Here is a 25301-nt window from a genome sequence, read left to right on the forward strand (position 1 = left end):
CCAGCCCTCACATAAGCATGTGCAATCACCATTCTAATCCATCTGGCCAAAATTTGCTTGTGAGCAGGCCAGCCCCGTTTGTGAAATCCAAACAGCACAAAGAGAGAATCAGATTTTCTAATATAAGCAGTTCTCTTCACATAGATACGGAGAGCCCATACCACATCCAAAGACCGCTCTTTGGGAGACAGATCAGGAGAAACAAGTGCCGGAACCACAATCTCCTGGTTAAAGTGGAACGAAGAAACCACCTTAGGTAAATATCCGGGACAAGTCCTAAGAACCGCCCGGTCACGGTGAAATATCAGATATGGGGAACTACAGGACAAGGCACCCCAAATCCGACACTCTTCTAGCTGATGCAATAGCCAGCAAAAACACTATCTTAAGGGAAAGCCACTTCAGATCAGCTGAACCAAGAGGTTCAAACGGAGACTCTTGTAACGCCTCTAAAACCACCGACAAGTCCCAAGGAGCCACAGGCGAGACATAGGGAGGTTGGATACGCAACACGCCCTGAGTAAAGGTATGCACATCAGGTAAGGTTGCAATTTTTCTCTGAAACCACACCGACAAAGCAGATATTTGAACCTTAAGGGAGGCCAGACGCAGGCCTAAGTCCAGGCCCTGCTGAAGAAAAGCCAACAACTTGGCTATACTAAACTTGGAAGCGTCATAATCGTTAGATGCGCACCAAACAAAGTAAGAATGCCAGACCCTATAGTAAATCCGAGCCGAAGCCGGTTTCCGGGCCCGCAACATAGTTTGCATGACCGCCTCAGAAAACCCTTTAGCCCTTAAGACGGAAGCTTCAAGAGCCACGCCGTCAAAGACAGCTGGGCTAGGTCCTGGTAGACACAGGGGCCCTGAACGAGGAGGTCTGGGCGTTGTGGAAGTACAATTGGATGCTCTGACGATAGGCCTTGCAGGTCTGGGAACCAGTGCCGTCTGGGCCACGCTGGAGCTATGAGAAGCAGATTTCCTTTTTCTTGCAGCCGAAACCTCCAAGGCACCGCCAGCACATCCACGAATGCTGCTTGAGGATCCCTTGTCCTTGCTCCGAAGACCGGAACCTTGTGATTGTGTCGAGACGCCATCAGATCTATGTCTGGAAGGCCCCACTTTTCCACTAGGAGTTGAAACACTTCTGGATGGAGGCCCCACTCGCCGGCATGTACGTCCTGACGACTGAGAAAGTCCGCTTCCCAATTCAGGACTCCCGGAATGAATATTGCCGATATGTCCGGTAGATGGCGTTCCGCCCAATGTAGAATCCGTGAGACTTCCTTCATTGCCAAACGGCTTCGAGTGCCGCCTTGATGATTTATGTAAGCCACTGTGGTGGCGTTGTCCGACTGTACTTGAACAGGACGGTTCTGAATTAAATGCTGGGCCAAGCTCAACGCATTGAAGACCACCCGCAATTCCAGAATGTTGATCGAGAGGAGGGATTCCTCCTTGATCCACCGACCCTGAAGGGAGTGTTGTTCCAGCACCGCGCCCCAACCTCTTAGACTGGCATTTGTCGTCAACAGGACCCAGTTGGATATCCAGAAGGGACGGCCCCTGCACAATTGTCGGTCCTGGAGCCACCAGAGCAGCGACAGACAGACCTCCGGAGTCAATGAGATCATGTGAGACCTGATTCGGTGAGGCAGGCCGTTCCACTTGGCTAGAATCAGCCTCTGGAGGGGGCGAGAATGGAATTGAGCATACTCCACCATGTCGAATGCTGACACCATGAGGCCCAGCATTTGCATCGCCGAATGTATCGACACTTGCAGACGAGAAAGGAAGCAACGAATCCTGTCCTGAAGCTACAGGACTTTCTCCTGAGACAAGAACAACCGCTGGTTGTGAGTGTCCAATAGCGCTCCCAGGTGCACCATGCTCTGAGCAGGGACCAGGGAGGATTTCTTCCAGTTGATGAGCCACCCGTGGGCTTGTAGAAACCGGACAGTCATATCCAGATGACGTAGGAGAAGTTCTGCGGCATCTGCCAGGATTAACAAGCAGTATCCTGACCCCTTGACGGCGGAGTACCACCATCATCACCGCCATAACTTTGGTGAAGACTCGCGGAGCCGTAGTTAAACCAAAAGGTAATGCCCGAAACTGGTAACGGAGGTTGCCAATCGCAAACCTCAGGTATTGCTGATGTGACGCTGCTATAGGAATATGCAGGTAAGCATCCTGTATGTCCAGGGAGACAATGTAGTCCCCAGGTTCCAAGGCCAGAACTATAGAGCAAAGGGTTTCCATACGGAACTTGGAAACCTTCACAAACCTGTTCAATGCCTTGAAGTTGAGAATGGGCCGGGAGGACCCATGCGGTTTCGGGACTAGTAACAGCGGAGAATAGTACCCCCGGCCCCTCTGCGCAAGAGGCACCTGTACTACGACTCCTGTATCCAGGAGGGTCTGTACCACTGAATGTAGAGTGTTTGCCTTTGTCTGGTCCAACGGGATGTCTGTCCGGCAAAATCGATGAGGGGGTCGGTTTTTGAAGGCTATGGCGTAACCTCGAGTGACGACTTCCCGTACCCAGGCATCTGAAGTGGTCTCCAACCATTCCTGGGTATACCCTAGAAGCCGGCCCCCCACCCTGGGATCCCCCAGGGGGAGGCCCGCCCTGTCATGCTGCAGGCTTATCGGTCTTGGAAGCTGGCTGACGGGCCACCCAGGCTCTTTTGGGCTTTGGCTTACAAGGTTTGGAAGTGCGGGCCTGCCTGTTGTACACCTGACCTTTTGCTTTACCTGAAGGACGAAAGGGGCGAAAGGAAGTACCTTTAGCCTTCGACACAGAAGGAGCGGTACTTGGCAGACAGGCAGTTTTGGCAGTAGCCAAGTCAGCCACAATCTTATTTAAGTCCTCCCCAAACAGAATATCTCTCTTGAAAGGGAGTACTTCCAGATCCACAGACCAGGATCTCAGCCACAATATCCGGCGAGCCAGGACTGATGTAGTAGAGGCCTTGGCTGCTAGGATACCGGCATCAGAAGCCGCCTCTTTAATATAGTGAGAAGCTGTGACAATATATGACAAGCATGGTCTAGCATGGTCAGAAGAGGTTTCAGCTTCTAACTCCAAGGCCCATGCTTCAATAGCCTCCGCAGCCTATGTTGCTGCAATAGTGGGCCTGTGTGCAGCACCCGTGAGGGTGTAAATCGCTTTCAGACAACCCTCCACACGTTTATCCGTAGGCTCTTTTAGAGACGTGACAGTAGTGACAGGTAGAGCTGAGGAAACCACCATCCTAGCCACATGTGAGTCCACTGGAGGAGGCGTTTCCCAATTTTTAGACAGCTCTGGCACGAGGGGATAGCGAGCCAGCATCTTCTTTTGAGGCACAAACTTCTTACCCGGGTTTTCCCAGGGTTCCTGACGTATATCCACTAGGTGGTCAGAGTGAGGTAAAACTTATTTAACCACCTTCTGACGCTTGAACCTATCTGGTTTCTTAGGAGGGACGGATGGCTCGGGATCATCCGTAATCTGTAAAATCAACTTAATAGCCTCCAAAAGATCAGGAACATCCACATGTGAACTACCCTCCCCATCAGCAGTTATTTTGTCAGAATCTGTGGGGTCAGTGTAAGTGCCATCTTCATCAGACGAGGTGTCAGTGACAGCAGTGGATTGTGAGGAGATAAGAGCTCGCTTAGAGGACCCCTTGGGCTTGGGCGAGCGAGGGTCAGACTTTTTAGTAGTCAGGGACTGGTTCAACTTCTTCAATTGAGCAGATAAATTGTCTGCCCACGGCGGGTTAGCTTCAGGGACCACATACGGTTGTACCGGGTCCCATAGGGGGTGTTAATTTATTAACTAGCGTATGCAGAAGCGTGGAAAAAGCAGCCCACGGTGGGTCATTATGTACCTCCGTTGCCACAGTCCCACTGAGGGGCAAGGAGCCCCCAGAACCAGAGCCCACAGCTGCTATATTCTCCTCATATGGATCTGTGGCTTCAGCAACACCTGCAGTGTGTTCCGCCCCAGAACCGTTACCCTCAGAAGCAGACACGATATAACTTGCAGTATCAGGTAACACAGTACAATTGGCAGCAGCACAATACCTCTTACCCAAACCCCTGCGCAGTGTAGTCAGCACAAGCAGAGATATAGGAGAGATATGGTGACTAAAATCACAGAGAAAAATACGTATTAAAGTATATCTTGTGAAAATCCTATATAAATATAAAACCTGACGCACCAAGCCCCTTCAGGTTATAGAATATAGGGATAGCAAGTTGAGTGAGAGACACGAAATGGAAACCACTCAGCAAGCTAATGCACACACATATAGTCACAGTTGTACAATGCAGAGGTTATTACTAACAATAATACTGCACTGGACCAGCTTATATAGCTATGTAGTCAATAGATATAACACTGCACAGTAAGAACTGGATGCATATCACAGGGTAATTGTACTATAAACCCCTGACTAAATGAACTCTTTCTTAACTAACACTGTCTAATAGGCAGGTAGAATACTTAAGTGTCATGTAAAGTCACAGCGCTGACAACCAGGCGGCTTTACACAGGAGGATTTGCCCAAGCAGTCCTAGGAACAGTGTAGCTGAGAGAAATGGCACCCAGACACTGACAGGGAGTGAGGGAGAGACAGATATGCAGCTCCAGGGCGGGAACATTTATGGGAAATGGCGCCCCGGGGCTGGGGGAGGGGCTCCAGGTCTAAGCCTTATCCCCCTGCTGGCAAAACCACCGGGTACTGTGGGCTACTATTAAAATGGTTTTGAGGGAAAACCTGACCTGCACCCATACCCTCCCACAGACCGCGCCGGATCGCGATAAAGTACGGGTCCCGCAAGCAGGACCCACTCACCACCTCCCGAAGCGCAGCCACGCGATCCCGGAGAGCCCCCGTCGTGTGTGCCTGACCATGGAAGAAAACCGGAGCCTCCTGCTGTAGTTACCCGGCAACCAGGGCTCGGGAGTGTACAGCGCCGCTGGGGAGAGATGGAGCTGCAGCAGTGAATATCAAAAGACATATACACACTGCTGCAGCCCTTGAAGTTTTCACTTTTCTTCTCAAAAAGCTCTTCTTAGGGCTGCCCAGAGCAGCCTCTCTGTTATGTGCCTGCTATCTGCGGCACCAACTACAAAACTGAGCTCCTGTGCAGGGAGGCTGGGTTATAGCGGAGGCGGCACTATGCATTCTGGGAACAGTCAAAGCTTTTCAGCCTGTTGGTGCCTCGGATCAAGATCCTACTCTACACCCCCCTATGTCTATCCTTGTGGAGCCCAGTGTACCCCGCAGCAGAAATACTGGTAGCTTACTTAGCTTCTGATAGATAGATAAATAAATAAATAACCCTAGGGCAGTGGTGGCCAACGCGTGGCTCTTGAGCCACATGCGGCTCTTTCTTTATTCAAGTGTGGCTCCTAACACTCAAAGTCACGTGACCACAAGAGATCTGTAAACTGCTGCACTCCAGCCAGACATGCAGCAGCATTACGTAGACTGAGAACTGAGGGAGCCAAATACATAGGGGGGAGCTGGCTGGAGTGACACAAGCGGGTGCTGGCTGGAGTGGGATGCGGTCAAGATGCCGCCGGCCGGAATCCTGGCGGTCAAAATACCGACGCCGGAATCCCGACCGCCACAATCCCGACATATTCTCCCTCCGTGGGATTCCGGCCGGCGGCATTTAGTACTGATCCCGGCTGGAGTGACACATGGGGGAAGTGAAGTGTATTATGTGAATCTAGCTTTTCAATATATTTTATGCGGATCTGGCCTTTTCAATTATTTGATGTACTGTAGAAGTGGCTTTTTCATTGTATTTTATGTTGGATCTGGCTTTTTCAATGCATTTTATACCAGGGGCCTGGCCTAGCAGGCACAAGGTCACACCCCATTTTTGCAAGTGCGCCTTCGGCTCGAAGTCGGCTCTTTGATGTACCTAACAAGATTTCTTGGCTCTTTGTCTCTGACTGTTTGGCCACCCCTGCCCTAGGGTGTATGAGTCTGCATATATGTGTGATAGCTAGGGGATATAGATTGTAAGCTCCACTAAGGCAGGGACTGATGTGAATAGCCCAATATTCTCTATAAAGCGCTGCAGAATATGTGTGCGCTCGATAAATAACTGGTAATAAATAAATCTAAATTAGGCCCATTGGAAGCTATTTCTCCACAGCCACTGGCTTACTGCCTAATAAGTCCACAAACATACGATGCTGCTATGGAAACTTAAAGACAAACTTTAACCCAGGAACATAACGGACAGCCCAGGACATGTACCCCCTCCAGTGGTACACTGCAACTGCACGTGCCCTATATTCACAGCGAGCATGTGGCCATATTCTCTCACTTTGTAACTACCCCCCCCCCCCCCCCCAATTCATACTTGCCCACCTGACCCTCTCCATGAGGGAGAAAATGCTCTGTTCCTGGACTTTCCTGGTAATGTATGATTGCCATCACCTGTGCTGAAACACCTTTCTTATCAATTAACTAGCTCACCACAGGTGTTGGCAATCATACATTACCAGGAAAGTCCAGGAACAGAGCATTTTCTCCCTCATGGAGAGGGTCAGGTAGGGAAGTATGCCCCAATTGTGGTAACCACCCTGCCATTTATTTCCTGCTCCTCTACTGCTGTCAGCTCTAATTTGTGTGCTATGGATAGCAAAATAAAGGTAGCACTCAGGAAATTGTCAATTTGTGCAAGGGAAAAATATTGTGTCCACTTAAAATAATTCTATCAGCACACAAATTAAAAAATGAAATGATATGCCTTTAGTTTTAGCACTGCCAATCACATTTGACTGGGTGTGGTACTTATAAAATCATAATTACCAGACACCATACATATCCCAGTAATGGTCACATTATACAAACAGTATCATGTTACCTCAACCTCATACAGACAAAATACATAACAACTATTGCAATGGACACCAAAAGGGAGAACAAATAGTGTAGAATACATAAGGAAACATTGTCCTTACCTGGTCTATCTGCTCTGGAGTAGACAAGGAGAAAGACGCTCTCACATAACAACTGGCCTCTGAACTTGCAATATTAAAAGCTGAGCCAGGGACTAGAAGAACCTGTAGGTATAGCAGAGGCACCGGTCTGTTACTTTATCATGTCTCTCAATTCAATTCAATTCAATTGACAATCACTTTATTGCCAAAATGTACCCTCATTTTTATGCATTTCCTGAAAATGACTGCAACGTGCATAAAATATTCTCTACTTTCCCCATGCAACAATACATATGCTATTATTAGGAGGATGGAGAGTGAGAACTAATACTGGGGCAGATGTATTAAGCCTGGAGAAGTGATAAAGAAGTGATAAGTGGAAGGTGATAACACACCAGCCAATCAGCTCCTAAAGGGGGGTACTCACGGAGCGATATTCTAAGCAATCTGACTAGATTGCTTAGAATATCGGCAGGATCGCTCCGTGTGTAGCCCCCTCGGCGATAGCGATGCGCGGCCCCGCACATCGCTATCGCCGCTGCTAGATTGGCCTGCATGCAGGCCAATCTAGCGGGTCGCTCACTTCACCCGCTGGGTGAAGTGAGCGGCCCCCCCGTCTCCCCCCGCACGCTCAGCACAGATCGCGCTGTGCTGAGCGGCAGGAGAGATGTGTGCTGAGCGGTTCGCTCAGCACGCATCTCTCCTTGATCGGCCCGTGAGTACTGGGCTTTACTGGTCATTTTTCAAACCTGTAATGATTGGCTGATGCGTTATCACCTTACATGTATCACTTCTTTATCAGACTCCAGGCTTAATACATTTGCCCCACTGCTACTAAGTACAGCATACTGACGTTTAGCCAAAATCAGCGTCACAGTTGAATTAGGCACAGGTGGTTGAAGGAGATCCAGTTATTTGGCACTCTGGACACTTCTGGCTTCACTGGGGCCTGGTTGTGCATTGTGTATTATCTGCCCATATTTAGTAACATGCTGAGGGAAACATTTATCAAAGCTTGGCGGGAGATAAAGTGGAGAGAGATGAAGTACCAACCAATCAGCTCCTATCATTTTTCAAACACAGCCTGTAAACTGACAGTTAAGAGCTGATTGGTTGTTAATTTATCTCTCTTCAAGCTTTGATAAATCTCTACCTTACTGATGAAGATCATCATTGGGCTTTGTGGACACTTTGGGCAATAATGGGAAAACTGCCTGATATCTCCTGGATAATTGCAGAGAATGTAGTTAGTATAAGTTGGAGCTTCCACTATTCTGTTTTTAGTAGAATATCAGTAAAAGCCTAACACTAATAAAAACTAAACAATAAAAAAGAAATGAATGTAAATGATAAAATACAATGATTACAATATAGCGTTAATATTGGAAGTTGGAACACAAGACAATTCTAGTGCTGGTCTTTGTGGCGCTCACAGTCCCGGATAAATGAGCGGTCCTGCATTGCTGTTAGTTTGTCTTTTCATTTGTTACATGTTTACTTATTTGGGATGTTAATTTTTTCCTTTTTACTGAAATTCCTATTCACAGATTATATGCATGTCCTTTGACATTAAACCTTGCTGTAAAAAATAGGATTTTAATACCTACCGGTAAATCCTTTTCTCTTAGTCCGTAGAGGATGCTGGGGATGCTTCAAGAACCATGGGGTATAGACGGGATCCGCAGGAGACATGGGCACACTATAAGACTTTGAATGGGTGTGAACTGGCTCCTCCCCCTATGCCCCTCCTCCAGACTCCAGTTATAGGAACTGTGCCCAGGGAGACGGACATTTCGAGGAAAAGGATTTATTTTATTATTTTAAACTAAGGTTAGATACATACCAGCTCACACCACTAACACGCCGTACAACATGGCATTCAACAACAACGCATGCAACGGCATGATCAACATCAGTCAGAAACTGACTGAACTCAACACAACCTGTGTGTAACTATAACCAATAACTGCAGATACAGCCTGCACTGGGACGGGCGCCCAGCATCCTCTACGGACTCAGAGAAAAGGATTTACCGGTAGGTATTAAAATCCTATTTTCTCTTACGTCCTAGAGGATGCTGGGGACTCCGTAAGGACCATGGGGTATAGACGGGCTCCGCAGGAGATAGGGCACCTAAAAAGAACTTTGACTATGGGTATGCACTGGCTCCTCCCTCTATGCCCCTCCTCCAGACTTCAGTTAGATCTTGTGCCCAGAGGAGAATGGGTGCACTGCAGCGAGCTCTCCAGAGTTTTCTGTTGAAGAAGAATTTTGTTAGGTTTTTTATTTTCAGGGAGTCCTGTTGGCAACAGGCTCCCTGCATCGTGGGACCGAGGAGAGAGAAGCAGAGCTGGCTTGTCAAGTTGGGCACTGCTTCTAAGGCTACTGGACACCATTAGCTCCAGAGGGAGTCGGAACACAGGTCTCATCTGGGGTTCGTCCCGGAGCCGCGCCGCCGTCCTCCTCACAGATGCCGAAGATAGAAGCCGGATAGAGAAAGCAGAAGACATCTTAGGCGGCAGAAGACATCAGATCTTCATGAGGTAAGGGCGCCATTGCTCCCAGTCACACACACACAGAGCAGCACTGAAGGGTGCAGGGCGCAGGGGGGGGGGGCGCCCTGGGCAGCAATAAACCTCACATTTGGGCAAATACAGTTTGATTAGGCTGCGGAGGCAGTAAATCTATGATCCCCCACCATTTTTATTGAAAAATCACTGGGACCGAAGCCCGCCGTCGGGTGGGCGGGGCTTGATCCTCAGCACTAACCAGCGCCATTTTCTCCACAGAAGCTGCATGAGGAAAACGCTGGCTCCCTGGTCTCTCCCCTGCTGAACTTCACAGGCTGGAAAAAAGGAGGAGGGGGGCACATTAGCGACGCAGTGAGTGGGAATTGGCATATTCTATATAGAAAAGCGCTATCTGGACATATTTTTCCAGTGGTTTTAAGCGCTGGTGTGTGCTGGCATACTCTCTCTCTGTCTCTCCTTAGGGCCTGGTTGGGGTTTTGTCCCCTTATAGGTTAATCCCTGTGTGTGTGGGGTGTCGGTACGTGTGTGTCGACATGTCTGAGGTGGAAGGCTTCTCCAAGGAGGAGGTGGAGCAAATGAGTGGTGTGTCCCCGTTGGTTGTGCCGACTCCAGATTGGATGGACATGTGGCATATGTTGAATGCAAGTGTGGCATCTTTACATAAAAGGCTTGATAATGCTGAATTAGGGGGGACATCAGGGGGTCAATCCTCGGATTGGACTGACTCACAGGGCCCGTCGGGGTCTCAAAAGCGTCCCTTAACACAAGACACTACTACCGACACGGATTCTGATTCCAGTGTCGACTATGACGAAGTAAAATTGCACCCTAGGGTGACTAAAACCATTCAGTGTATGATTGTGGCAATAAGGGATGTGTAGCATATTGTGGATGAACCCTTGGTCCCCGACACAAGGGTACACATGTTTAAGGAAAAGAAACAGATTATTAACTTTCCCACATCTCATGAATTAAATGAATTCTTTGGAAAAGCTTGGGAGACTCCGGATAAGAGACTGCAGATCCCCAAAATAATTTATATGGCATACCCATTCCCTAAGCAGGACAGGGAGATTTGGGAATCACCCCCCCACTGTGGACAAGGCCTTGACGCGCTTGTCCAAGAAAGTGGTGCTACCGTCTCCTGACACAGCGGCCCTTAAGGACCCTGCAGATCGCAGGCAAGAAACTACCTTAAAAGTGTATTTATTCTCATACGGGTGCTGTGCTAAGACCGACAATTGCGTCGGCATGGGTGTGTAGCGCAATTGCAGCTTGGACAGATGAGCTGACAGATCAATTTGATAGTATGGATAAGGATACTATATTCCGAACTCTAGCCCATATTAAAGACGCAGTCTTATTTATGAGGGATGCTCAAAGGGACATTGGATTGCTAGCTTCTAGGGCCAATGCCATGTCTGTCTCAGCGAGAAGATCCTTATGGATTCGCCAATGGACGGGTGATGCGGATTCCAAAAAACATATGGAAGTACTACCCTATAAGGGTGATGTATTGTTTGGGGATGGGCTGACGGACCTGGTTTCCACAACTACAGCAGGTAAATCAAATTTTTTACCATATATTCCCTAACAGCAAAAGAAAGTAACACCCTATCAGATGCAGTCCTTTCGGTCGCACAGGTCCAAAAGAGGTCGGGGATCCTCTTTCCTCGCCAGAGGTAAGGGCAGAGGCAAGAGAGCACCTGCTTCGGCAGGTGCCCAGGAACAAAAGTCCTCCCCGGCTGCTCCAAAACCCACAGCATGACGCTGGGGCTCCCCTGAGGGAGTCCGCACCGGTGGGGGCACGTCTTCAACTTTTCAGTCAGGCCTGGGTCAGTTCGGACCTGAATCCCTGGGTGTTGGAAATAGTTTCCCAGGGTTACAAATTGGAATTCGAGGAGGTACCCCCGCGCCAATTTTTCAAATCGGCCCTACCAGCTTCCACATCGGAAAGGGATATAGTGTTAGCTGCAATTCAAACGCTGTGTACACAGCAAGTGATAATCAAGGTTCCCCTGCACCAGCAGGGAAGAGGTTACTACTCAACCCTATTTGTGGTCCCGAAACCGGACGGTTCGGTCAGACCTATTTTAAATCTGAAATCCCTAAACCTGTACATAAAAAGATTCAAATTCAAAATGGAATCTCTCAGGGCGATTATAGCCAACATGGAGGAGGGGGAGTTTATGGTGTCTCTGGACATAAAGGATGCGTACCTTCATGTCCCCATATATGCCCCCCATCAAGAATACCTGAGATTCGCTGTACAGGATTGTCATTACCAATTTCAGACGTTGCCGTTTGGACTCTCCACGGCCCCGAGGATTTTCACCAAGATAATGGCGGAAATGATGGTGGTCCTGCGCAAGCATGGAGTCACAATTATCCCATACTTGGACGATCTCCTGATAAAAGCGAGATCAAGGGAGAAATTGCTGAGCAGTGTGGCGCGCTCTCTGAGAGTGCTCCAGCAACACGGTTGGATTCTAAATCTACCGAAGTCACAGTTGATTCCGACAACTTGACTACCGTTCCTAGGTATGATACTGGATACGGAACAAATGAAGGTCTTCCTCCCAATAGAGAAAGCCCAAGACATCCAGAACATGGTCAGAGACCTGCTAAAACCGAAAAGGGTGTCAGTTCACCAATGCACTCGAGTTCTGGGGAAAATGGTGCCATTCCCTTCGGAAGGTTCCATGCAAGGACTTTTCAATGGGACCTTCTGGACAAGTGGTCCGGGTCCCATCTGCACTTACATCGGAAAATAACTCTGTCCCCAGGGACCAGAGTGTCTCTCCTGTGGTGGTTGCAAAGTGCTCACCTCCTGGAGGGTCGCAGGTTCGGAATTCAGGATTGGATCCTGGTTACCACGGACGCGAGCCTCCGAGGTTGGGGAGCGGTCACACAGGGAAAAAAATTTCAGGGTCTTTGGTCAGACCAGGAGTCTTGTCTACACATCAGTGTGTTGGAACTCAGGGCCATTTACAACGGCCTTCGACAAGCTGAGAGTTTTCTTCGAAACCTACCAGTTCTGATTCAATCAGACAATGTCACAGCAGTGGCTCATGTGAACCGCCAAGGCGGGACAAGAAGCAGAGTCGCGATGGCGGAAGCCACAAGGATCCTTCGCTGGGCGGAAAATCATGTAAGCGCTCTGTCGGCTGTCTTCATTCCCGGAGTGGACAACTGGGAAGCAGACTTCCTCAGCAGACACGATCTCCATCCAGGAGCGTGGGGACTTCATCAAGAAGTCTTTGCAGACGTAACACGTCTTTGGGGAACTCCTCAAATAGACATGATGGCGTCACGCCTCAACAAAAAAACTTCGGAGGTATTGCGCCAGGTCTCGGGACCCTCAGGCAGTAGCAGTAGACGCTCTGGTAACACCATGGGTGTTCAAATCGGTCTACGTGCTTCCTCCTCTTTCTCTCATCACAAAAGTGTTGAGGATCATAAGACGAAGAAGAGTACAGACAATACTCGTTGTCCCAGACTGGCCTCGAAGGGCCTGGTACTCGGATCTACAAGAGATGCTCACAGGAGATCCCTGGCCTCTTCCTCTGAGGGAAGACCTGTTGCAGCAGGGGCCCTGTGTATTTCAGGACTTACCGCGGTTACGTTTGACGGCATGGCGGTTGAACGCCGAATCCTAGCAAAAAGGGGGATTCCGGAAGAGGTCATCCCTACTTTAATAAAGGCTAGGAAGGAGGTAACGATAAAACATTATCACCGAATCAGGCGAAAGTATGTGTCTTGGTGTGAGACCAAGAATGCACCTACGGAAGATTTTCATCTGGGTCGTCTTCTCCACTTTCTACAGACAGGAGTGGATATGGGCCTGAAATTAGGCTCTGTTAAGGTACAGATTTCGTCCCTCTCGATTTTCTTTCAGAAGGAGTTGGCTTCTCTTCCAGAAGTCCAGACGTTTGTAAAGGGAGTGCTGCACATCCAGCCCCCTTTTGTGCCTCCAGTGGCACCATGGGACCTGAACGTGGTGTTGCAGTTCCTAAAATCACACTGGTTTGAACCGCTTAACAAGGTTGAGTTGAAATTTCTTACCTGGAAGGTGGTCATGTTGTTGGCCTTAGCATCAGCAAGGCGAGTGTCAGAATTGGCGGCTTTGTCACACAAGAGCCCCTACTTGATTTTTCATGTGGATCGAGCGGAATTGAGGACACATCCGCAATTTTTGCCTAAAGTGGTTTCTTCGTTCCATATGAATCAACCTATTGTGGTGCCTGTGGCTACAAGTGACCTGGAGGATTCCAGATCCCTGGACGTAGTCAGGGCCTTAAAAATTTATGTAGCCAGGATGGCTAGAATTAGGAAAACAGAGGCTCTGTTTGTCCTGTATGCGGCCAATAAGAATGGCGCTCCTGCTTCGAAGCAGACTATTGCTCGCTGGATCTGTAATACGATTCAGCAGGCTCACTCTACGGCTGGATTGCCGGTACCAAATTCGGTTAAGGCCCATTCCACTAGGAAGGTGGGCTCTTCTTGGGCGGCTGCCCGAGGCGTCTCGGCTTTACAACTTTGCCGAGCGGCGACTTGGTCGGGGTCAAACACTTTTGCTAAATTCTACAAGTTTGATACTCTGGTTGATGAGGACCTAGAGTTTGCTCAGTCGGTGCTGCAGAGTCATACGCATTCTCCCGCCCGATTGGATGCTTTGGTATAAACCCCATGGTCCTTACGGAGTCCCCAGCATCCTCTAGGACGTAAGAGAAAATAAGATTTTAAACCTACCGGTAAATCTATTTCTCCTAGTTCGTAGAGGATGCTGGGCGCCCGTCCCAGTGCGGAAACTCTGCAAGACTTGTATATAGTTGTTGCTTACATAAGGGTTATGTTACAGTTGACATCGGTCTAGGACAGTTACTGTTGTCTGTTCATACTGTTAACTGGTTATGTATGTTCCAGGTTACATGGTATGATTGGTGTGGGCTGGTATGAATCTTGCACTTGGATTGCTAAATCCTGCCTTGTATTGTCCATCTCCTCTGGGCACAGTTCTCTAACGGAGGTCTGGAGGAGGGGCATAGAGGGAGGAGCCAGTGCACACCCATAGTCAAAGTTCTTTTTAGGTGCCCTATCTCCTGCGGAGCCCGTCTATACCCCATGGTCCTTACGGAGTCCCCAGCATCCTCTACGGACTAGGAGAAATAGATTTACCGGTAGGTTTAAAATCTTATTTTCTCTTACGTCCTAGAGGATGCTGGGGATGCTTCAAGAACCATGGGGTTTATACCAAAGCTCTAGAATGGGCGGGAGAGTGCGGATGACTCTGCAGCACCGATTGACCAAACAAGAGGTCCTCCTCAGCCAGGGTATCAAACTTGTAAAACTTCGCAAAGGTGTTTGATCCCGACCAAGTAGCAGCTCGGAAAAGCTGTAATGCCGAGACCCCTCGGGCAGCCGCCCAAGATGAGCCCACCTTTCTGGTAGAATGGGCCTTCACCGATTTCGGTAACGGCAATCCTGCCGTAGAATGAGCCTGCTGAATCGTATTACAGATCCAACGCGCAATAGTCTGCTTAGAAGCAGGAGCCCCAATCTTGTTGGGAGCCCACAAGACAAACAGAGACTCTGTTTTCATAAGCTGCGTCGTTTTGGCGACATAGATCTTCAAAGCTCTAACCACATTGAGAGATTTTGACTCCGCCAGGGCGTCAGTATCCACCGGCACCACAATTGGCTGGGTAACATGAAATGATGAAACCACTTTTGGCAGAAATTGCTGACGAGTTCTCAACTCCGCTCTATCAGCATGGAAATTCAAGTAGGGGCTCTTGTGAGAGAAAGCCGCCAACTCAGACACTCGCCTTGCAGACACCAAGGCCAACAACATGACCACTTTCCAAGTAAAGAATTTTAACTCATCCTTGCGCAAAGGTTCAAACCAATGTGATTGCAAGAATTACAACACCACATCATTAAGGTCCCATGGTGCCACTGGGGGCACAAAGGGAGATTGGATGTGCAGCACGCCTTTCACGAAGGTCTGAACCTCTGGAAGAGAGGCCAATTCCTTTTGGAAAAAGATCGACAAGGCCGAAATCTGTACTTTAATAGAGCCTAACTTTAGGCCCGCATCCACACCTGCTTGTAGGAAATGGACCAAACGCCCCAGGTGAAATTCCTCCGTAGGAGCCTTCTTGGATTCACACCAAGAGACATATTTTCTCCAAATACGGTGGTAATGCTTTGCCGTTACTTCTTTTCTAGCCTGAAAAAGTGTAGGAATGACTTCACTGGGAATACCCTTTCGGGCTAGGATCTGGCGTTCAACCTCCACGCCATCAAACGCAGCCGCTGTAAGTCCTGATACACGCACGGCCCCTGTCGTAACAGGTCCTCCCGAAGCAGCAGGTTCCACTAAAACACCCTGGCATGGAACCTGCCATACGGAATGTCCTCGTAGGCCGACACCATCTTCCCCAGCAACCGAGTGCAGCGAAGAACTGACACCTTTGCCGGATTCAGAATCTGTTTTACCATGTTCTGTATTTCCAGAGCTTTTTCCACTGGAAGAAAAACTCTCTGCAATTATGTATCCAGAATCATACCCAGGAACGACAGCCATGTCGTTGGATCCAACTGTGATTTGGGCAAATTTAGGAGCCAACCATGTTATTACAGAATCATCAGTGAAAGGGCAACATTCTTCAACAATTGCTCCTTGGACCTCGCCTTTATGAGGAGAAAGTCCATGTACGGGATAATTGTGATTCCCTGCTTGCGCAGGAGAATCATCATTTCCACCATTACTTTGGTGAAAATCCTCGGAGCCGTGGATAGACCAAACGGCAACATCTGAAATTGGTAATGACAACCCTGCACCGCAAATCTCAGGTAAGCCTGATGTGGAGGATATATGGGGACATGTAAGTATGCATCTTTTATGTCGACCGACACCATAAAATCCCCCTCCTCCAGACTGGAAATCACTGCTCGTAGAGACTCCATCTTGAACTTGAATCTTTACAGAAAGAAATTGAGGGATTTTAGGTTTAGAATGGGTCTGACTGAGCCATCCGGCTTCGGGACCACGAACAGGCTCGAATAAAAACCTTCCCCCTGTTGAGACGGGGGTACCGTGACAATCACTTGATTTTGACACAACTTTAGTATCGCAGCGCTTACTATCTCTCTTTCTGGAAGAGAAGCTAGCAAGGCCGATTTGAAAAATCGGTGAGGGGGCACGTCTTGAAACTCTAACTTTTACCCCTGGGTTACAATGTCTACTATCCAGGGATCCAGGTCCGAGTGTACCCAGTCCTGGCTGAAGAGCTTGAGACGTGCCCCCACTGGTGCGGACTCCCGCAGAGGAGCCCCAGCGTCATGCGGTGGATTTGGTAGAAGCCGGAGAGGACTTCTGCTCCTGGGAACTTGCCACAGCCTGTGACCTTTTTCCCCGACCTCTCCCCCTTGCAGCAAGGAAGGAGGACCCACGTCCTTTTTTAAATCTGTTGGGCCGAAAGGACTGCATCTGATAGTGAGGCGATTTCTTCTGCTGTGCAGGGACATAAGGTAAAAAGGAAGACTTACCCGCGGTAGCCGTAGACACCAGGTCAGTGAGGCCGTCGCTAAACAAAACCCTACCGTTAAACGGTAGAGCCTCCATCGCCTTCTTAGAGTCAGCATCAGCATTCCATTGATGTAACCACAACGCTCTCCTTGCAGAGACCGCCATGGCATTAGGCCCTTGAACCCAAAAGGCCAATATCCCTTACAGCTTCTTTTAAATATGCTGCAGCGTCCCTGATGTGACCCAGAGTCAAAAGTACACTATCCCTGACTAGGGAATCTACCTCAGATGACAAGTTATCTGCCTACTTTTCAATAGCGCTACTCACCCATGCCGCAGCAACGGCAGGCCTGAGTAGCGACCCTGTAGTGACATAAATGGACTTTAGTGTATTTTCCTGCTTACGATCCGCAGGATCCTTTAGGGCTGCTGTGTCTGGGGACGGAAGCGCCACCTTTTTGGATAGACGCGATAAAGCTTTGTCTACCGTGGGGATTGACTCCCACCTTTCCCTGTCCCCAGAGGGGAACGGATATGCCACTGGAATTCTTTTGGGGACCTGAATCTTTTTGTCCGGATTTTCCCAAGCCTTTTCAAAAAGTGCGTTCAGTTCATGAGAGGGAGGAAAGGTTACCTCAGGTTTCTTTCCTTTAAACATACAGACCCTTGTATCAGGGACAGCAGGGTCCTCCGTAATATGTAGGACGTCCTTTATCGCCACAATCATGTACCAAATACTCTTAGCCAGTTTTAGATGTAATCTGGCATCACTATAGTCGACACTGGAATCAGAGTCTGTGTCGGTATCTGTATCTACTATCTGGGCAAATGCACGTTTCTGTGACCCCGAAGGGATCTGGGTCTGTGACAAAGCATCTTCCATGGATTTTCTCCATGTTTGGTTCTTAAACTCAGATTTATCAAATCTCTTAGTCAATTTTGTCACATTTTCATTTAAAACACTCAACATATTCACCCAATCATCCGTCGGCGGTGCCGACACAGCTACTCTCACAGTATTTTCTGTCCCCACTCCAGCCTCCTCCTGGGAAGAGCATTCCGCCTCAGACATGTCGACACACACAAGCACACTGGGGCTATAGGAGACAGACCCACAATTAAATAAAGTCTTTTTCTGAGAAACTCAGGAGAGATACTCCGTGTGCATCCAGTCTCACTGGGCACAGAATCTAACTGGAGTCTGGAGGAGGGGCATAGGTTGAGGAGCCAGTTCACACCCATTCAAAGTCTTATAGTGTGCCCCTGTCTCCTGCGGATCCTGTCTATACCACATGATTCTTGAAGCATCCCCAGCATCCTCTAGGACGTATGAGAAACAATGTAAACTGGCTGCGACACTGCCCTACTGTATATAACTAGGACACTTTCATTAAACTCTTCTCCTTTATATAGTTCACAGCACCCAGATTTTTTTTTGTTCACAGAAAACCTCAAAGACGGCATTGATTTACAACCTGTACAGCATCTTCAAACGCTGAAGCTTTACCTCTTTGCTTATTGCTTTTGACATGATCATCTGATGTGTATCTTGCACTCCTTCTATCTTGATCCACAGGAACATTCCAGCCGCCGGACTGTGCCACTCAGCCAAACCTTCCCATAATATGAAACAAGATGACACAATGGTGTAATTTACCATGTGCAAAACAGCCAATACCTAGTTGCAAAATAAGCTATGATCCACCATGAATTTAGCAGATCAGAAAGATAAAAAAACCATAGTGACAATTTGTTCCCTGCAGAAGTTGTGTTACCTTCTTTCCAGTGAAATGGATGACAGATGTGTCCTAATACATTAATGCTGCAGTCGTGCCAAACAGCCCCTCTCGGTGCGACAGGTCTCTGAGACTCTGATAGCATTGGGTGTCTTTTTTTTTTTTTGCAAATAAGTTTATTGAGTATTTTAACAGAAATACGTCAGATACAGAAAGGAAAATTACATAAAATAAAGTCACCTCATCACACACAAAAACCATTACATCATATCGAAATTTTACGTCACAGTAAAACAAGCAACATTCTATTGGTGTGAGAACGAACAAACTGTCACGCAACAAATGCTGCAGTAAAACCAAGCAGGTGATACAATATGGATAGAACCATATCGAGAAAGAGAGGAAAGAAAAGTTAAGAAGTAGAAGGAGAGGACAGAACAGAGAGAAAGCTTCGCAACTCCAGGATAAAAATAATATGTACTATGTAGAGTAAAGGAAAAATGAAAACTGGAGTGAGCTGGCAATGTTTTATCTCAGGAATTTGAAATGATTGAATTTGAAATGATCCGTTTCTTCATAGACCAACCAGGGGTACCAAGTAGCAGTGAAATTCTGGTTCTGAGATATCAGGGAGGAAATAAGATCGTCCATAACAAAATAATGGTCTATCCTAGCACACCATTCAGACACGGAGGGGACAACATTGGACATCCAATGCACCGGGATCACTACTTTAGAAGCACTAAGAATATGGCGAAGAAGTGGGTTTTTTTTTTAATTGGGAGTGAGGGCGTCTTAAAAGGTTAAGTAGCCAGAAACTAGGGAGATACTCCCCTAAAATGAGGCTGGCCGTTTCTATTACTTTCAGCCAATATAGTTAAAGCAGGGGACATTCCCACCAGATATGTAGGGGAGTTCCCAGCATCTGCTTGCATCTCCAGCAAGTGTTTGGAACCCCATGGTACATTTTAGCCAGCAGACTAGGGCAGCGATACCATCTTGTTAATACTTTATAATGCGTTTCCAGCGCCAGTACATTTGAGGAGGAGGAAAAAGGAGATTTATGGTAGACTTACCATTGTTAAATCTCTTTCTGCGAGGTACACTGGATTCCATAGGGAATAACATCGGGATGTAGAGTTGGATCTTGATCCGAGGAACTACCAGGCTAAAGCTTTGACTGTTCCCAGGATGCATTGCACTGCCTCCTCTATAGCCCCGCCTCTAGGCACAGGAGCTCAGTTTTGTTAACCAGTCCAATGCAGTAGCAGGTAAGAGACACGGTAGATATTAGTCACATAGAACCACATTCTCACGACAGGAGAAGGGACTAGCGGCTAATGCCTTACAAACCCAAAGAAGCTAAGTACGACAGGGTGAGCGCCCTGTGTAATCCAGTGTACAGCGCAGAAAGACATTTAGCAATAGTAAGTCTACCATAAATCTCCTTTTCTGCAGCGGAGTACACTGGTATTCCACAGGGAATAACATCGGGGATGTCCTAAAGCAGTTCCTCGTGGGAGGGGACGCACTGTAGCGGACACAAGAACCCGGCGTCCAAAGGAAGCAGCCTGGGAGGCGGAAGTATCAAAGGCAAAGAACCTGATGAACGTGTTTACTGAGGACCATGTAGCCGCCTTGCACAACTGTTCTGCGGATGCGCCATGGCGGGCAGCCCAAGAATGTCCAACCGACCGGGTAGAATGGGCCTTGATACCAGCAGGAGCTGGGAGCTCAGCCTGCGCATAAGCTTGAGCAATCACCATTCTAATTCATCTGGCCAAGGTTTGCTTATTCGCAGGCCAGCCACATTTGTGAAAACCAAAAAGTACAAAAAGGGAATCTGACCTCCTGATAGAGGCAGTCCTTTCCACATTAATACGGAAAGCCCGTACCACATCCAAAGATCTTTCTTTGGAGGACAAACCAGAAGAGATGAAGGATGGAACCACAATCTCCTGGTTAAGGTGAAAAGATGATACCACCTTAGGTAAATAACCAGGGCGAGTTCGAAGAACTGCCCCGTCACGGTGAAAAATCAGAAAGGGTTGATGATAGGACAAAGCGCATAAGTCCGACACCCTCCTAGCAGAGGCAATAGCCAACAGAAACCCGACCTTAAGCGTAAGGCATTTAAGGTCCACAGACTCAAGATGTTCAAATGGAGACTCTTGTAGAGCATTTAAGATGACAGACAGATCCCATGGAGCCACAGGAGAGACATAGGGAGGCTGAATCCGTAGAACACCCTGAGTGAAAGTGTGAACGTCAGGAAGAGACGCAATTTTTCCCTGAAACCACACCGACAAGGCAGATATATGAACCTTGAGGGAGGCCAGACGAAGGCCCAAGTCTAGGCCTTGTTGTAGAAAAGCCAAAAGTCTGGAAGTTTTGAAAGTATATGCATCATAATTCTTAGCGGCACACCATGTGAAGTAAGAATTCCAGACCTTGTAATAAATCCGAGCTGAAGCTGGTTTATGGGCGTTCAACATAGTTTGAATGACCGCCTCAGATAATCCTTTTGCTCTCAGGAGTGATGCTTCAAGAGCCACGCCATCAAAGCCAGTCTGGCCAGGTCCAGGTAGACACAAGGGCCCTGAATGAGGAGGTCTGGGCGTTGAGGAAGTAGAAGAGGACGCTCTATCGAGAGACCCTGCAGGTCTGAGAACCAATGCCGTCGGGGCCACGCTGGAGCAAATAGTAGTATTATTCCTCCTTCTTGTTTGAACTTCAGTATTACTCTGGGAAGGAGTGACACTGGAGGGAACACATATGGCAGCCGAAAGTTCCATGGAATTGCCAGTGCATCCACGAACGCTGCTTGAGGATCCCTTGTCCTTGATCGGAAGCCTGGAACCTTGTGATTGTGTCGAGATGCCATCAGGTCTACATCCGGTAGGCCCCACTTGTCCACTAGGAGTTGAAAGACATTGGGATGAAGACTCCACTCTCCGGCGAGCACGTCCTGATGACTGAGGAAGTGCGCTTCCCAGTTGAGGACTCCCGGAATGAACACTGCTGATATGGCTGTCAGATGGTGTTCCGCCCATTGGATGATTTTTTACACTTCCATCATTGCCATGCGGCTTCGTGTGCCGCCTTGATGATTAATGTATGTGACCGTGGTGGCGTTATCTGATTGTACTTGAACAGGCCTGTTCTGTACCAGAGGCAGGGCCAGTGTCAACGCACTGAACACTACTCAGAATTCCAGAATGTTTATCGGGAGGAGAGATTCCTCCCTGGTCCATCGACCCTGGAGAGAGTGTTGCTCCAACACCGCACCCCAACCACGCATACTGACGTACGTTGTCAGGAGGACCCAGTTGGAGATCCAGAAGGGATGGCCCCATCTCAACTGTTGGTCCTGTAGCCATCAGCTCAGTGACCGACGAACCTCCGGAGTCAAGGAGATCATTTGAGACCTGATCCGGTGAGGCAGGTCGTTCCACTGGGAAAGGAGTAACCTCTGCAGAGGGCGGAAATGAAATTGAGCGTACTCTACCATGTTGAATGCCGACACCATGAGGCCTAGTACTTACATCGCCAAGTGTACTGACACGCTCTGGCGCGAGAGAGAAAGTATCTGATCCTGTCCTGAAGTTTCAGGACCTTCTCTGGAGACAAGAACAATCGATGGTTGTGTGTGTCCAACAATGCCCCCAGGTGCACCATGCTCTGAGCAGGGACCAGCGAGGACTTCTTCCAGTTGATGAGCCACCCGTGGGCTTGTAGGAATTGGACCGTCAGTTCCAGATAACTGAGGAGACCCTCTGAGGAGTTCGCCAGGATCAGCAAGTCGTCCAGATACGGCATGATCCTGACACCCTCATGGCGGAGGAGAGCCGTCATGACTGCCATGACCTTGGTGAAGATTCGAGGAGCTGTGGTAAGTCTGAAAGGCAAAGCCTGGATTTGATAATGTAGGTTGCCAATAGCAAACAGCAGATATTGCTGATGAGACATGACAAAAGGAATGTGCAGGTTAGCATCCTGTATGTCCAGGGATACCATATAGTCCTTGGGTTCCATGGCCAGTACAATGGAACGCAGAGTTTCCATACGGAATTTGGATACCCTCACAAAATTGTTCAAAGATTTGAGGTTGAGTATAGGCCGGGAGGACCTATTTGGTTCCGGAACTAGAAACAGGGTCGAATAGTAGCCCCTGCCTCTTTGAGACAGAGGTACCGGCACAATCACTCCAGTATCTAGGAGCGATTGTACAACCAAGTGTAAAGTCCGTGATTTCAGCGGATCCGAAGGGATAACCGGCGAGCAGAACTGGTGAGGGGGATGTCTCTTGAAGGAGATTGCGCACCCAGGCGTCTGAAGTGGCCTTTAACCAGGCCTGGGCGAACTGCAGAAGTCGGCCTCCCGGGGAGGCCCGCCCCATCATGCGGCCCAAGATTGCTTAGACTTGGTGGTTTTGGAAGTAAGAGAATGTCTCGGGTACGCCTGACCCTTTACTTTACCTGGAGGTCGAAAGGAACGAAGAGTGGTACTCTTAGCTTTCGGAGCAGAAGGGTTAATACTTGGGAGAAATGAAGTCTCAGCTGTTGCCAAGTCAGCCACAATCTTGTTCAGATCCTCTCCAAGAAACAAGAGTCTGGAATTATGGAGTCAGAGATATACAGATAAGACAGAAGTGGGGGGGGGGGGGGGGGGGTAGCCAGTCGAGGCGTGTGCGCCGCTTTAAAGTAGTTTAGTAGTCTGGGTAGACAGAGCATCTGCTTAAGGCGGGTTTACAACAGGGACAATATGTGGATGCAATGGCACAGGAAGTCCCACAGGGGGCGTAAACCGCGTTACAAGCGTCAACAGCATATTTGAAAAAGCAGCCCAAGGTGGGTCTTGATTTTTCACAGGTGCTGCAAACTGATTGGAAGGTGCAGGGCACGCAGTACCTGAAACCTCAGCTGAAACCTTTTCCTCAGACAAATCCGTAGCGCCAGCACTGCATGCTGCAGGAGCGTCTACAGATTTCCTGCCCTGTGTAGCTGACATTATTGGGACTGTATCCTTAGGGCGCAGCAGTACAATATAGCCAGACAAATAAAAACCTGCAAAAAAAACCCCTGTGTTATGTGATAGCAAATGCAAAGCACAAAACAGAGGATTTAAGCGGTGTGAGGTGACTGAAACACACAGTGAAAAATACAAAACAAACACTATATTTGAAATGAGAACCTGACACACTTAGTCCCCCAGGGTACAGAATATAGTGATAGCAATACATGTGATACACAGAATAGAATCCACACAGCAGCTATAGGCACACACAGTCACAGGTACTATGCAGAAAGTATTACAAATAAATAATAAGACTGCACTGGACTAGTAAATCTACATATAGATATGTATGTATACAGATATAACAATGCACAGTAAACACTGGATGTATATCACAGAATACTTGTACTAAATATTCATATAGCAGTACACTTGTTCTTAACTAACACTGTCTAAGATGACACGTAGAATACTTAAGTGTCTGTAAATACACAGCACTGACAAGACAGACGGTTTTACAGAGGAGACAGTGCCCAGCAGTCCCGGAGATCAGCCCAGCTATGTAATGGCGCCAAAATCTCTTCAGGGAGTGATGGAGAGAGAGATGCAGCTCCAGGGCGGGAACACCAGCAGTAGATGGCGCCCGGAGCCGGGGAGGGGCTACAGGTCAGCGCCTTTTCTCCTCTGCTGGACTTCACCACCGGGTACTATGGAGCCTATATTAAACGGATTTTAGTAAATCCGACCTGTGCTCCCTGCCATGGTGGATATAGTGGGGTCCCTGCACGGCCACAGAGTCTACACCAGCGGTGCAATCCATCTACTGGGACCGCGACCGGATCGCAATTTACCAGCGAGTCCCACCTGGGGGACCCTCTTACCTCCTCCTTGTCGTACAGCCATGTTCCCTGCCCTGGTGGATATAGTGGGGTCCCTGCAAAGCCACAGAGTCTACACCAGCGGCGCGATCCATCTCCTGGGACCGTGACCGGATCGCAATTTACCAGCGGGTCCCACCTGGGGGACCCTCTTACCTCCTCCCTATCGTACAGCCACACGATCCAGGAGAGCAGCAGCGGTGGTGTGCCTATAAACCGGTGCGACCCCGCTGCAAGTACCCGGGAACCAGGCCGCAGGAAAATGCAGCGCCACTGAGGGAGGTGATGGAGCTGCAGCACAGCATGTCAGAATGACATAAAAGTGCTGTGGCCCTTGAAGTCTTCTTAAAAAGCTCTTTTCAGGGCTGCCTAGTGCAGCCCCCCAATTAGTGACCTGCACTGCCGGCACCAACTTGTAAACTGAGCTCCAGTACCTGGAGACGGGGCTATAGAGGAGGCGGTGCAGTGCATCCTGGGAACAGTCATAGCTTTAGCCTGTTGGTGTCTCGGATGAAGATCCAACTCTACACCCCGATGTTATTCCCTGTGGAATACCAGTGTACCCTGCTGCAGAAACATATTTTTAAAAATCTCAGTCCAGTCATCTTCCCCTATCAAGCCATTTAGATCAGCCTCCCAATCTCAGTA

At 48.6% G+C, this 25301-nt stretch overlaps 1 protein-coding gene across 4 annotated transcripts in view; it reads right to left on the reverse strand.

Moving 5' to 3' along the window:
• The window catches only part of AADAT (aminoadipate aminotransferase), a 128490-nt gene that overhangs the window by 21313 nt on the left and 81876 nt on the right, over positions 1-25301 (reverse strand). For all 4 annotated transcript variants that reach the window (XM_063920633.1, XM_063920635.1, XM_063920632.1 and 1 more), the window contains 2 exons: positions 18531-18637; positions 6980-7081 (listed from right to left, as the gene is read on the reverse strand). In XM_063920633.1, coding sequence (XP_063776703.1) covers positions 6980-7081; positions 18531-18637 — 209 coding nt within the window. The remainder of the gene's footprint in view (positions 1-6979; positions 7082-18530; positions 18638-25301) is intronic.

The sequence above is a fragment of the Pseudophryne corroboree genome, chromosome 1, assembly GCF_028390025.1.
Source record: "Pseudophryne corroboree isolate aPseCor3 chromosome 1, aPseCor3.hap2, whole genome shotgun sequence".
Classification (NCBI taxonomy): Eukaryota; Metazoa; Chordata; class Amphibia; order Anura; family Myobatrachidae; genus Pseudophryne; species Pseudophryne corroboree.